This window comes from Pelodiscus sinensis, chromosome 2 (assembly GCF_049634645.1).
Source record: "Pelodiscus sinensis isolate JC-2024 chromosome 2, ASM4963464v1, whole genome shotgun sequence".
NCBI classification, from domain to species: Eukaryota; Metazoa; Chordata; order Testudines; family Trionychidae; genus Pelodiscus; species Pelodiscus sinensis.
Genome location: NC_134712.1, coordinates 8,055,329 through 8,070,541, shown reverse-complemented (window position 1 = coordinate 8,070,541; position 15,213 = coordinate 8,055,329). Strand labels below are relative to the sequence as shown.

Genomic DNA, 15,213 nt, shown 5'->3' with positions numbered 1-15,213 from the left:
TGATACGCTGTACAAAACTAGATATCTTGAGGCATGTAATGAGATAACATCTATTACCATAAATTACGAAGTGATTTACGCGTAAACGAAGGTTGTCATGAAATTTAATTTTAATGGCTTGATAATCAAGTAAGAAACACAATAATTACCATAACTAAGTTTTTCAATAAATTAAAATCACTGCTGCTGGCAATATATTATGTATGTAACAAAAATAATGTAACACCTTTCAAGGGCTCTCTGCTATATTCTGCTATTTTAATTTTGTAGTTAAATACCAAATCACTATGACAAAAGTTGAGTTTCTAATTATATTCATCACATTTCAACACTCATAGAAAAGAATCTCTCAATAGTCCCCTGCAGAGTTGAGCAGCAGCATCTCTTACGTTAAAGAAGACTAAATGTAACTGCTAAACAGCATTAAGGGATACAGAAACACTCTGCACTCATGCTACCAGTATTACAGCAGTATTTCCTGCAGCTGCACAGTCATGCTCTTTAAATGCTGAAGTTAGAATCTAACATAAAAGTGTTTTTCTCAAAAATTTTGTGCAGATGTGAGGCTCAAGTAACATAGAAAAGTGATTTACAATGTATTTTCCCAAAACTATATAAAACCATAGATAAGAAAGTTCGTATCACGAGCTGTATATTTAGCGGAGGTGATTAACAAAACAGACATAGTCTAGTACAAACATTTTAATTAAGTGAAGCTACAATCAGTATTCCATCTAAACTGCGGGGCAGCACAGTTTAACAGGTGATGAATCAGCCCCACCCAGTTAGTTAGCTCTGTGCACTAAGCCCTGAGCCTCTGACTGGGCTGAGTTCATTAATCACCTGTGAAGCTGTGCTGCCCTGTAGCTTATAGGGAACACTAGCTAAAATACACACCAGTCAGACTAACCAGACTGTGACCAGCATCACTTACAACTCTCACAAGCCACCAATGAAAAACAATAACTTACAATGTATATATCAAAGCCACAAGAAACTCAGATATTAAAGTTTGATAATCTGCAAAACATGCTACAGAAGAACAACACACATATGAGAATATCTTTCCAATGAACAACAAACTGTAAGACAAGACTCTCCGCTCCCAAAGATCACACTGCTTTCATCTACTGAATGGTTTGGTGGCCATCAATCCTAGCCCTCCAATTCTTATTTTCTAAAGATGTCAGCAAGCACAGAATTCTCCTGTAAAACAATATATTCCAAGTGCACTAGCCCTCCAAATGCAAGAATTGCTCATCATAGTAGGAGGACCCAGAGGAGAATTTTCAATACCACAGGTACTGAGTTAAGGAAGTAGCTGAGTTGGTCTGTAACTAGAAAACTTAAATAATGAATAGTCTAGTAACACCTTAGAGACTAACAAAACATGTAAATGGTATGTGTTAGGGAGTTCTGTTTATGTATGGTTTAATTGATCTACCTCATTAAAGTGTAATGTTATAATGGTGTTAAGGTCAGTAATTGGGGCAATCAAAATGGAGTCCGTGACCCTTGCAATAAGAATCCATGTTGCATCTCCTCAGACACTGACCTCTCAGAAAGCAGTCTAAACCAAATTTTCCCAACCAAATAGTCACAAGAGTTCTATTCTCCTCATACTTTTCCCACCCTTGTGGCTTTATAAAGACTGTGCTGTCTAAGCCTCAGTGTTGTCTGCCATAATGGCAGCAGTGCACAGGTATATCTGAGCTACCATCTGACAACGATGGACAACTCTGCAGTGCCTACAGCAGAGGAAATAGGAGATTACCATCTTCACCAACACACTGCCTGCTCATAATACCAACAGCCTGTGACTCGTCTTCACCCACCAGTCCAGGACAAAACATCATGGGACTCCCCAGTGCTTCTCCCCAAAGGCTCTAAATCTGCCTCTGGATAGAAGTCCTGGGCAACTCCTCAGGAGAGAAAGGTCACTGTATTTAAGGGTTATTCTTACCATTTTAGAACGCTAGGCCAAAGAGTTTGATTTAGTGGGTCTCACCCGTCAAATCTCTGTTTATGCTGTCACTATCACCAGTTTGGTTCTATGTTTGTTATAGCTGCGTCGCGTTGTCTCCCCATTTCCCCCTCTTTTGTAATGAATCCCTAAACAACATTTTACCTTGTTTCCACCTGAACATCGCCATCTCCTTTCTTTATTGCACCTACACCAGAGGGAGGTGAAGAAGAGACCCACTTCAGTGATTAATTCACAGCTGATAGACCCTGACAGGGAGGCTGATCCTGTGCTTCTGACAAGGGCACCAAGCAGTATTTGTAACTGTTTGTGCTTCCTTTGCCTTTGGGGCAACAACTGGAAAGGGAAGTATGAAGTGCACTTCCCCTCCACAAAGATAAAAGACAAAAACATAAGGATGGATACATTGGATCAGACCAATGGGTCCACCTATCCCAGTGTCCTTGCTTCTCCGAGTGGCTAGTGCTAGATCATAGAATCATAGAACTGGAAGAGACCTCAGAAGGTCATCAAGTCCAGCCCTCTGCTCTAGGCAGGACCAGTTCCAACTAAATCAACCTGGCCAGGGCTTTGTCAAGCCAAGACTTAATGATGGTCCAAAGGGAGTGAAAACAAAGTGCTTTATCAAGGGATCCACGCATTCAATCCCAGCTTCTAGTAGAAAAAGGTTTAGGGAAACACAGACCATAAGGGTTCTGTCCATGACCCCACCTTGGCTACTAGCCATTGATGGGCCTATCCTCCATGAATTTATCTAATTCTTTTTTGAACCCAATTATATTTTTGGACATCACAACAGCCCCTACCAACAAGTTGCACAGGTTGACTAGGTGTTATGTGAAGTACTTCCTTTTATTTGTTTTAAACCTGCTGCCTATTGATTTCATTGGATGACTCTGGTTCACAAGTTATGCAAATGGATACAAAATACTTCCTTATTCACTTTCTCCACACCATTCATGATTTTATGGACTTCTATCAGACCTCCCTTATTGTCTTTTTTCCAAGCTGAACAGTCCCTATCTTTAATCTCTCCTCATATGGAAGATGTTCCATACCCCTAATCATTACTGTTTCTTTTCTTTGTACCTTTTCCAATTTTATACACCTTTTTGGGGACAAGGCAATAAGAACTGTGTGATGTTATATTCCCGTATTTTATGGAAATATGCTTTTGAATGTGCATACGCATAACTCAAGTAGGATTTCTGCAAAATGTGGCATACAATCTTTTAGTGAAAAGCTGGTAATCTGCTGAACGTGTATATTCTGTTGTGTGCGTGTATTTTTCCTGTTTGTGAAGTTAGAAATATGAAGTATAAACCTATTACTACTCTAGGTCTTCTAGTGAAAGGAGCTTAATGGCCCAGAGCCCAAGATAATGAGCTGCCAATAGTTTTGTTTTTAAGCTCAAACTGTGGCTGGTCCTTCAAAGACATGTGACCATACCTTATGGTGCTGGAATCCATCTTTAATTCCTTTTACCCCTTCTCTTCACGGGGGCGGGGGGATTGGTGAGAATGGAACTAAGGATTCCCACTTTGGGGAAATTCCATTTAAGGCACGGGGAGCAAACAATGCCTGTCTTCAACTGTTCTCCTCATAAGAGGACACAAGAAAAGAAGAAGCTATTAGACTTGGGTCAAGGAAAAGAACAGCTCTGTCTTGAAGAATTTTTCTTGAAATAAGGACTAAGGTGAGGAATTATGTTTGGTCACAGTTTCTCTTACTGTATTTAGGTTTAACTGGCTTGTTTTGTTTATATTACCATGGTAACTTACTTTGAGCTCTGTCACTACTGCCAACCACTTAAATCCCACTTTTTATACTTTATATAATCACTTTTGTTCATCATCAAACCTAGTATAAATAATTGTTACCTGTAGGGGAACAACAGCTATTCATCTCTCACACTGAGAAAAGGAGCAAAATTTTATGAGCCTACTCTGTAAAATTTTTATACAGGAATGTCACCACTGCCAACCTGATAGCAGACCTATGTAACTTTGTTCTCACCCACAATTATTTCCAGTTTGAGAACAACTTATACCTCCAGATCAGCGGCACAGCCATGGGTACACGCATGGCCCCACAGTATGCTAATATCTTTATGGCTGACCTAGAACAACATTTCCTCAACTCCGGTCTCCTTTTACCCCTTCTCTACTTACGCTACATCGATGACATCTTTATGATCTGGACGCATGGCCAAGAAACACTGGAGACGTTCCACAGAGATTTCAACAACCTACACCCCACCATCAACCTCAGCCTGGACCATTCTACACGAGAGATCCATTTCCTGGACACCACAGTACAAATCAACAATGGAAAATTAGACACCACCCTCTACAGAAAACCCATTGACTCATACAGTTACCTACATGCTTCCAGCTCCCATCCAGCACACACCATACGATCCATCATCTATAGCCAAGTCCTTCGATACAACCGCATCTGTTCTAATCCCACCGACAGAGACCAGAAACTTCAGGATCTCTACCAAGCATTTATAAACCTCAACTACCCACCCAGAGAAATAAAAAAGCAAATTGAAAGAGCCAGACGAATACCTAGAAACCATCTACTTCAAGACAGACCCAAGAAAACCAACAATAGAACACCACTTGTCATCACCTACAGCCCCCAATTTAAACCTGTCCAACACATTATCAATAAACTACAGCCTATACTGGAACAGGATACTAAACTCCAAGAGGCTCTGGGAGACAGACCCATAGTCTCCTATAGACAACCACCTAACCTCAAGATGATTCTTACCAACAACCAGAGGACATACTACACTAATACCAACCCTGGTACCTTCCCTTGCAACAAACCCCGTTGCCAGCTTTGTCCACATATTCACTCTGCTGATACCATTATTGGACCTAACCAAGTGAGTTATAAGATCAAGAACACATATTCCTGCGCATCCAGAAATATAATTTATGCTATCATGTGCCGAAAGTGTCCGTCTGCTGTGTACATTGGACAAACGTCTCAGACACTTTGCCAAAGGATCAATGCCCACAAAACAAATATTAGACAGGCTCACAAAGAAAAAACAGTTTCTTGCCATTTCAACCAGAAAGGACACTGTCTCAACAACTTAATTACCTGCATCATGCTTCAGAAGCCTTTTAAATCTGCACTTGAAAGGGAAGCCTCTGAACTGTCGTTCATGTTAAAATTCAACACTCTACGTGGGGGGCTCAACAAAGACTCTGGCTATCTTACCCATTACAAAGATAGCCTCCCCAATTATCACCTCTAATACCATTAGCTCACAGACATTTACCTTTTCCTCCTCCCCCCCCCACCCCCGCAGCCCCCTTCTGTTCTGAAATTTGATTTGTCCTTTTCATATGTGTTCATTTTTTTTAATTGTATACTTTGGTATATATGGTTGTGACTATTTTCTTCCACTATTTGATCTGAGGAAGTGGGTCTGGCCCACGAAAGCTCATCATCTAATAAACCATCTTGTTAGTCTTTAAAGTGCTACATAGTCCTGTGTTTTGTTTCAGCTACACCAGACTAACACGGCTACATTTCCATCACTGCTCTCAAGATGCTATTGTTACATATGTATTAATAGTTATTCAACAGTAACCACTGAGCATCCCATATATAAATAAATTTATGTTTTTCTTCAAAAACTATAATGGCTGCCTAAAACCTTCATTATTTACTCAGATGATGATTTTGTAGTCAACAGTGATCATTATAGGATTGATCCAGGCAGCTGCAGTGTCAAATTTGGAGGTAGTGTTTCATTTAAAAATAGAGGGCTGGGTAATGTACCCCCTCTCATGGAAAAATCATTGGCACCAATAGCTTGAAAATATAATTCAATTCTCCTCAAGGAGTGAGGAATACCTTTTGATGACAATCTGCCACTATTAACAGTACTGGAATGTTTCCCTTACAATGGTTTCATCCTTACAAGTAACCTTGGTTTAATGAGAATCTGTGAGATGAAGGAGGTTGAAGGACAGTTAAAGAGATAATGGCAGAAATCCTGAGCCAAAGATGACTTACTGGCATGTATCTTAAGGTCTTGCAGTATAGTTGTGAGAGGCAAAGCATCTGCAAACCTCTTGAGAAACAGTAGTATTCCATATGGTAGATAAACTGTTTAATGAAATTTAGTTTCTCAAAGAGGCTTATCTGACTACCCCGAAAGCAAATTGCTGGTTATTTTGCAGAAAAAATTACTTCGATTTACAATAAGTTGCCCACATCCACAATAATAAAGCAGGATCTTGAGAAATCGAAAGCAAAAGTGTATCTGGATTTAGAACTGGGTGTTCACATAGGCTCTCTCTGTGGTAAGTAAATTCTATTCCTCACCCTGGTTTGGACATAAAGGCCTTCATGGCTGATGAATATTGAAAAAGAAGAGCTAGGTTACTTGGAGGCAGACTGTCAATTCCATCTTTAAGGGCAGAACAGTGAGCATTCTAAAGGAAGTAAGTGCAGATCTTAGCAGAAGAAACCAACAGTCCATAACACTTGTCAATTAACCAGCAATCTGTCTTTCATTTTTGTTTCAGAGTATGCAGGAAATGGGCAGTGAAATGCCTTCCGAAGAAACAGAAGCAGTCAAATTCACCAATCATCAAATCAGAAAAACTTTTTCTCCCTAAAACTCCTAAAGCAGTATGTGTAGATTCATTCCTAAAACACACATTAGCTCACCTCTCCCCACAACCTGGGAGGAGGTAGAGGGGAAGCAATGTGTAATTGATGGCTATTTTGCTGGGAGAACATTATGAGGGAAGATGGTTGGGAGGGGGTCTGAGTATCTTACCCAGAGAACATCATGCTTCAAATAAATTAACATTACTTTTCGAGGAAGCCTCTACTTAATGTTTTGTCATCATGAGACTAATTTTCTCCCAAAATAATAAAATAAATTCACTTCTTATAAGCATCACAGAAGAAATAGGGTCTTAGGAAAAATTTGAGAGTGTCATGGTCTCAACTCTATTTATTGTGTGTTTAGGACTATGTCCAGCTATGTGACATGCACTTTCCAGATATTAAAAAACGATGGTGCCTGCTACTAAGAACAAACAGTCTAACAACTGTGGAATGGACAGGTAAGTGCCCAAGGACACCAATGAAGGGAACAAACCACAAAGCTAACCTACAGTAATTGCTCCCCATTTCTTTTATTCTGTTTCCAATTTCTTTTGTGTATTTCTCCTTTTCTCAAAATAGTCATTATGGTAGAAGTGAACTGTATGAAGAAAAGTCTATTCTGTGCAAAGATTATATATTAATAAATTCAATCTACTTAAGTGAATAAAAACTGAGATTTCAACATCAAAATACACTGCGTTTAAGGTAAATCAGGAGCCATTATATTATCAAACTTTTAGAAAACATAGCCAGTCAATCCAACAGTCTATGTCCTTTATACAATGCTGAACCCATTCGTCCGTTCCACAAATAACAATCACCTTGTTTCCTGCAATTAATTTTACAGGAAGAAAACTGCAGACAAAATAAATTACACCAAGAAATTCTTAGCATTCAAAGATACATCTTCACAGAAACAAAAACAGACTACAGTCTGTGAAACTGTACAATGATCTTAAAAAATTAAATTGTTCACAGAAATTGAGAGAATAAAGCTAGAGTAGTATCTCTCTAATGACAAAAGCACTTACCGCTGACATTCCCCTGCATGAAGAACTAGGTCCTCATTGTTTTTAGCACTAACGGTCAGCTCATGTTCAGTTGAATTGAAGACATCAAGAAGTAGATGGCATTGTCGGGTGCTGTTTGGAAATGAAAAAGAAATTAATACTATAGCTAGCTACAGTAACAGAGTATTTGAACTATATATGTATAAAATGGAATTACTGTATTATAATTTATTTTAATCTTTTCCAATCACGTTATCTTAATTTTCCTCAAAAACTAACTCTGCTAAATCTTGTCAAGATTTTAAAAAGGATCATGCATTGCTGAACAATAGCAGAACGTAGTTATGATCAGCACGTCCCCATGTCACCTATCTAGTGGAATCACTTCTACGGCGAGATCTACACTGGCAGAGAAAAATCGAAGTAACATATGCAATTCCAGCTACAATTGCATAGCTGGAGTCAAGGGATGTTACGTCAATTTCCTGGGGCATCCCCAGCACGGGAGGTTGATGGGAGAAGTGCTCTCATCAATTTCCCTTATTCCTCATGACTGTGAGAGTACCACCAACGATGAGAGCGTCATCAGCATTCATTTAGCACAGGGGCAGGGAATCTTTTTTGGGTCGAGGGCCACTGAACCACAGAAAAATCAGTCAGGGGCCAAGGGCTACAGGGAGGCAGTGGGGGGACTGGAGTGTCAGCACAAGCTCCCCAATGCTAGAGGAGGCCCTAATCCTCAGGGGCTAGATCCAGGCAACCCAGGGGCTGCATTCCATCCCGAGGCTTTAGGTTCCCCACCCCTAATTTAGCGGGTCACCCCACTAAATCGAATGCCGAAAGATTGACTGCCGTATCCTCAAAAGTATCGTGAAGTCGTGAGTATAGTGCACACTTTTTTTCCCATTTTTTTTAACGTCAAAGTCAGGGTGTGCAATATCCATAGGAGGTTTTTTTTTATAAAGTTTTAAACTCACCCTTAGCGGGCACTAGCTGGGGGGGGCCAGGCACGGGCTGGGCTGGAGGGGGGGGTGACGGCAGGCGCGAGCTCGGCACACTGGCAGCGGAGCGGGGGACGCTCCCCCAGCAGGCACGAGCTCAACACACCGGCAGCTGGGCAAAGGAGAACCCCCCCCCCTCCGGCAGGCACGAGCTCAGCGTGCACAAGCTCAGCTGGGCAGGGGGGCCCGGCAGCAGGCGCGAGCCCCTTCCTTCCTAGCATACCTTAAAATCTCACATATAATGGGGGTGTGCATTATAGATAAGAGTTTAGTTTATTCAAGAAGTTTGACCTTTAAAAGGCAGATGCGCATTATACATAGGTGCGCATTATACTTAAGATTTTATGGTATGAAGTACAATCCAGCACCATCTTTATTAAAAGACTGCCTTCATTAAACCATGGAGTTTCTCAATTCTCTATAAAAGACAACGTTACTAAACATGAGTTGGTTGACAGTCCTTTTACGGCCCAGGTTACTAAGATCAGTATTGTTTCAAAGAAAAAAAATGCAGACAGCATAATCAGCTGCAAACAAGGAGGAAAAATCAATAGCATATTATAAACCCACCTGGCTCTATGCAAACCACTAACAAGCATACCATGAACAAATGATTAAGAACCCACACTGGGAACCATTTATCTAGACTACACCCTACAACAGTCTTCATTATAGGTTTACTAGGTTTATTTCAACTGAGTTTTTAGAAGTCTTAAGAAATAGAGCTTCCAAATTTAACTTTTGATCTTCACTAAAAAAATCGGTTCTCAGTCTGAAAAATCGTTTTGCTGTTCTTCTCACTAAACCCCCTGCAAGTTGGGTCTGCTGCTAGTAATTAAGGGTCTAGAAATGCGCAGTTGGTAGAAGTGTTAGCTGTTTTAATTTTTTAAACTGTCACTTTGAAATTGAAGCCTAATATTTCTATTATGAACAATATTCATGTTATATTCATGTAAATATTTAAATCTGTAAATGAAAACCTTATCTATTTAAGAAAGGCAGAACTGAAGTAAATAAAAGGCCAGAACTACACTATAAACTTATATTAATACATAACTACATTGCTCATGGATGTGGATTTTCCACATCCCAGGACGATGTAGTTATACTAACCTAACCCACAGTGCAGACAATTGTATCTTGGTGGGAAAGCTTCTCCTGTGTGCACAGCTGCCACTCTTGTGGAGATGCATTAACTACAGTGACAGAAGCTCTCCCATCTGTGTAGTAGTGTCCTCACTAAATTTCTACAGATGTACTGGTGCAGCTGCACCACTGCAGCTTTTTAAAGTATAGACCTGCCCCTAAGACTATTATTATGTGTACTATGCCTAATGAAAGAGAACGTATTATGTAATAATTCAGAACCCTAATAGAACCAAGGGGAATGGATGGATTTTTGATATTATCATGGTTAAGTCTGGACTGATAGATAGCTGCGGTCCCCTCAATTCTGTAACCTGGGTGCTTTTCAGAAGGCTTCCCTGTGAAAGCAACAATTCCTGATCTACTCTCTTACAGCCTCCAGCACGTAAATCACTCCCAACTATATTGTGCAAGTTTTATAGCCAGCCATTCTGAATTACACAGGAGGGCAACACCAGCAAACACCAGGTCCCAGACTTTCCCCAGAAATGGGTGTCTTGTACTATCCAGCACCCTCCTACACAATGCAAGCTCATATATAGTCCACCATTTCATTAATACGAAATTATATGCATAAATCTTGTTATCCCAAAGGGAGTTTTCCAAATACTTAATCTAAATTAACTGGATTAGATAAAACAAAATTATTAACTATAAAAAGATAGATTTTAAGTGTCAACAAATAATGTGGCATATATATCAGAACTGATTACAGTGAAGTAAAAGGTAGAACACAAACAACAGCTAACTTTACAATTTAAATGAATATAAATCAAAGGTCTCTCTCACTGTGCGTTCCAACAGTCTTATTGACTGAACCATCTTCAGTCAGGATTTCTCTCCACCCACACCCCGATCCAACACTGCTTCCTTTTTTCTTCAGGGTTGACACTGCCATGGGTACAGAGCAAGGGAGAGGTATTTGGGACACACATTCTTTCCTCTTTTAGCTCTTTCTCTTGCACAAGAATCATTTCCAGCTAATGTTCAGGAGATAGAAAATCTACATTGCTGGGAACCTCTATTTCCTTTTCTGTCAGTGGTTTAATGTGCTTGCAAATCCAGCAGTGGTCTATGATGTGACCCTCAGCAAAGCACTTAAGGCAGACAGAATGCCAGTCACTCCACAGCACAGGTTTCTTGCAGCCAGCACAAGGCTTAAAACTCAGAGACCAGGGCATACTTCAACACTGTTAATAAGAGGGAAACCAGGCTCCAAGAAAAACAAAAATGAAGAGCTACACTTTCAAAGCCCACAAACTTAAGTATTTACAGAAAGGAAAATCATTTCCCTGTAAGGAGAAACTTTACAACCAACACCATCTATCAATGGTGGATGGTAAGAAGGAATTGAATGTGGCCTAGGGTGATGGTTTTCAAACTTTTTTCTCATGATCCAGTTGAAAAAAATTGTTGATGCCCATGATCCAGTATGATTATATCTTTTGATGAGAGTGCAGGCTGTAGGGTATGGCTGTGGGATGAGGGTTTTGGGGTAAGGAAGGGTGTGGGGGGGAGGCTTTGCCTAGGGGTGTGGGTTCTGGGTAGAGCCAGAGATGAGGGAGTTGGGGTGTAGGCTGGGGACAGTGAGGCAGAGAGATTTAGTATGTGGGCAGGGAATCTGGACTGGGGTACAGGAGTGCAGGCTATGGGATGGGGCCGGGGTGAGATGTTTGAGGTACAGGAGGGTTTTTCTGGGTTGGTGGGGGCTCAGGGAATTGTTGGGGCATAAGCTTACCTCCGGCAACTCTTGGTCAGTGATGCAGTGGCATGGTAAGGCAGGCCTGCTGCCTGTCTTGGCACAGTGGACCACACTGTACCCTGAAAATGACCAGCAGCAGGACCAGCTCCACAGGCTGTCCCCACCCCAAGCTCTGGCTCCACACTCCCATTGGCAAGTTCCTGGTTTGTCTCTAGGCACTGACAAGCAAAAATGAACAGAGCTCATTTGGGGCTTGTTTTGAAATGGGATTGGCTTCATTTTTTGGCTTGTTTTGCTTTATCTTGTAAGAGTTGGCTAGTCACCTCCAGCTAGGAGCCAGACCTGCTGTTGACCACTTCCTGGGCACAGTGTGGTCTGCAGTGCAAGGACTGCCAAGAAACTAGCCTTAGCACACACACCGCCCCCCCCCCCCCGGCCATCTTGTCTACCTATAGCAAGGTGACCCAGTGCCTGTCTTTTCGCAACCCAGTAGTAGGTCACAACCCATACTTTGAAAATCACTGGTCTAGGCACCATTGCTCTTTATACCATCATGAAGCCATCACCAAAAAAAGAACTTTAACATACAGAATTTTCATAAAATAGCTACTGGCACAAGACATACCTCAAACAAAATGAAGACAATGAAACTGAAACAGATTATTTAGAAGAAAGGTTTTAGTATTGATCGGGTAATTATAATAGCAGCAAATATCGCTCTGTATAAAAATGATTTTCCTGTGGGACGACACAGTGATGTCATCACAACACTCTGCATCCCACAAGCTCCGCCCCCACATGGCCTCCTTGCCCCAGACACGGGTTGGGGACCGGCAAAGCCGCCTGGCAGCTCAGCCTGGGCAGATTCCAACGTCTGAAAGGCTACGGCCAGAGCTGAGCAGGCAGGATCCTTGGGAGGCATAATCTGCCCAGGCCAGTTGGCTTTGCCATCCCCAAACAGCTCCTGGCGCTTGGAGCAATTCCATCCAGGGGCTGGGCACCACTCAGGATCATCATGCTGCAGGGAATGGGGCTGCAGCAGTGCCGTCGCAGCCACTGCTCAGAGGGGAAACCTCAGATAGAAGCTCTGGGGTGGCTGGACCTGGGGATGTTGAGGGCCTTCCCAGTGGTCACAGGCACCATGCGGGAGTAGGCCGGCCCATAGGGGAAGGGGCGCAGGGCCTGGTGGCTGAGTGGAGGTTCTGGTTGCATGCCGGACCAGCCAATGGCTGGTTGTAGTGTACGACCGCGTGCGTGGTACGGGCTGAGCTTTGACTTGCTGTCCAGGGACAGGGGCCACAAGGCCATGATCTTCCCAGGCAGGGTCTCTCAGCCAACCTAGCCCAGAGAGTTGTTTCAGCTTGTGTGAGGTCTGACTCACTCACATAAGGAACAGGGGCAGCTCTGTACCCTGCGTCCCCAACCACGCGCCGCCCTATCCTCCGCTGTGCCCTGAGTGTCCCCACCAGCACCAAGCCTAAGCAATCACCAGCACCAAGCCAAAGGAGAGATCCAACAGCATTGCAGAGGCTGCCAAAACAGCCAGTGGTGGTCCCTGCCTCTGCATGGTGGCACTCAGAGACTGCCCTCACTGCATGGCCCCCTTGGCCCTTTTTCCATCCTCTGATCTCAGCCCCCTCCAGCTCCCTCCTCACAGACTCCCATCTTGGCATCCCAAAGGAACTCCCGCTGTCTGCCCCTTCCTCCAGCCTCTTTCTCTGCCTCCTTTCCATTTCCTCTAACTACAAACATCCCCCTTTTCTGCATCTCAGAACCCCATCAATGCCACCTTTGCCACTCCTCTTCTCCAGGCAGCTGCTGAGATCCAAACACCTGGAACAGCCGCACCACCCCTCCCCCGCAAAATTCCTCCCTATGGACTTGGCGCCATTTCTTTGCTGGTTAGGTTGCCTGTTCATGGGAAGGGGCAGGTGTGCATAGGGAGGGAGGAAAGGGGATAAGGGTGTATGTGGGGATGGGTGATATGGTAAGGGTGGGGATGAGGGGGATATAGGAATGAAGGTGGGGGATGGGCAGCGTGGGGATTCGGAGAGGGAGTTAGAAAAGGCTGGGGGGTTTAGGAATATGGAGGAAAGTGGTGGGGGCAGGGATATGCAGTGGAAGGGTGGGGAGGGGTTAGGGAGGATGGTGGGTGTAGGAATGGAGGCAGGGGAATCGGGGTGTAGAAATAGAGGATGGAGGTGGGGCTAGAAATGGAAGGAGGGGGGATGGGATGTGGGCCATGGACTATTTTATTTGCATGTGGGGGAGATTATCTGGCAATTGAAGGACATGAGTAGGTGGGATGGGCCAAGAGTTTTCGAATAGAAGGGCCCATCGTGAGGTGTGGTGGGTAGGAGTGGAGATGGGTGCAAGTGACTTGGAGCCATGGAGAGCGCAACTGGGCTCAGCGTAAGATTAACGGGCTCTCTGGCCATGAAAACGGCCAATGAGAGGGTGGGTTGACAAGCATAATGAGCAGGGGGCGCAGCCCTCTTGTAATTATTAAAAGTACTTTATTTTCATTATTGTTCATTGATTTTAGGCACCCAAAGATTGAAAATTTTGATCTTTGATGATCTGTGGGATGGAAGTCACTATAAATTATTCAACTATCACCTACGAGAAACAGGTAAAAATCCACTTAGGAAAAAATAAGCAAAACTTACTACCGTAAAGTCGCAAATATAATGCGCACTTTTTTCCTGTTTTTTTAACATCAAAGTCGGGCTGTGCATTATCCATAGGAGATTTTTTTTTTAAGTTTTAAACTCACCCTCAGCAGGCACGAACTGGGCAGGGGGGCCAGCAGGCACAAGCTCGGCACGCCGGCAGCTGAGCAGGGGTCGCTCCCCCGGCAGGTGCGAGCTTGGCGCGCCAGCAGCTGGGTGGGGTAGGCTCCCCCCCCCCGGCAGGCACGAGCTCAGTGCGCGGACAGCTAGGCAGGGGAGGCTCCCGCAGCAGGCACGAGCTCGGCGCGCCGGCAACTGGGTGGGGGAGGCTCCCGCCCCCGGAAGGCGCAAGCTCAGCACGCACAAGCTCAGCTGGGCAGGGGACCCCGCGCCAGGCACGAGCCCCTTCCTTCCTATGCATACCTTAAAATCTCATGTATAATGGGGATGTGCATTATAGATAAGAGTTTAGTTTATTCAAGAATTTTGACCTTTAAAAGGCAGATGCGCATTATACATAGGTGCGCATTATACTAGAGATTTTAGGTAGTTCATTATTATCCAGCAGCATGCAGAAAATAGTCAAAAATAACAAACAACAACACTAATACCATCATAATTTCAGACAAGAGACATGGAAGAAGGTACCCATTATAAAAGGAAATGGTTTGAAAACAAAACAGCAAGATGAAAATATATAAGCTGAAAATTTTTTCCAATGCACAAAAAACTGCTTGACCACAAAGTCAGATTTTCTAAGGCAAAAGTAGGTTATAATTGGTATCCTACAGTATCCAGCAGTTCCACACATCTCTCCATACCTCTAATTCCATTATGGAGCTTTTGTCTGTGTGGTGTTGTTGATATCTTAGGTTGCAAGGATCAAGGAAAGACTTACCTTGTTGCAGGAAGGGTACTGACATGTGTAAAGAAGACAGATGGCTCCACTTCCACATGAAGGCCCAGAGAGAGGTTCCTGTAATAGCCATCAACATGCCCTGGTCCCCCAGAGTATTTGAAATTCAAAATGGCTTCCAGTGTCTGAAAA

The 15,213-nt window shown here is 43.2% G+C and overlaps 1 protein-coding gene across 3 annotated transcripts in view; it reads right to left on the bottom strand.

The window, feature by feature from the left end:
* Positions 1–15,213, bottom strand: part of TRAPPC9 (trafficking protein particle complex subunit 9) — a 660,858-nt gene that overhangs the window by 447,017 nt on the left and 198,628 nt on the right. For all 3 annotated transcript variants that reach the window (XM_075920070.1, XM_075920071.1, XM_075920072.1), the window contains exons 18-19: positions 15,064–15,206; positions 7,666–7,776 (exon numbers count right to left, since the gene is read on the bottom strand). In XM_075920070.1, the coding sequence (XP_075776185.1) occupies positions 7,666–7,776; positions 15,064–15,206 (254 nt within the window). The remainder of the gene's footprint in view (positions 1–7,665; positions 7,777–15,063; positions 15,207–15,213) is intronic.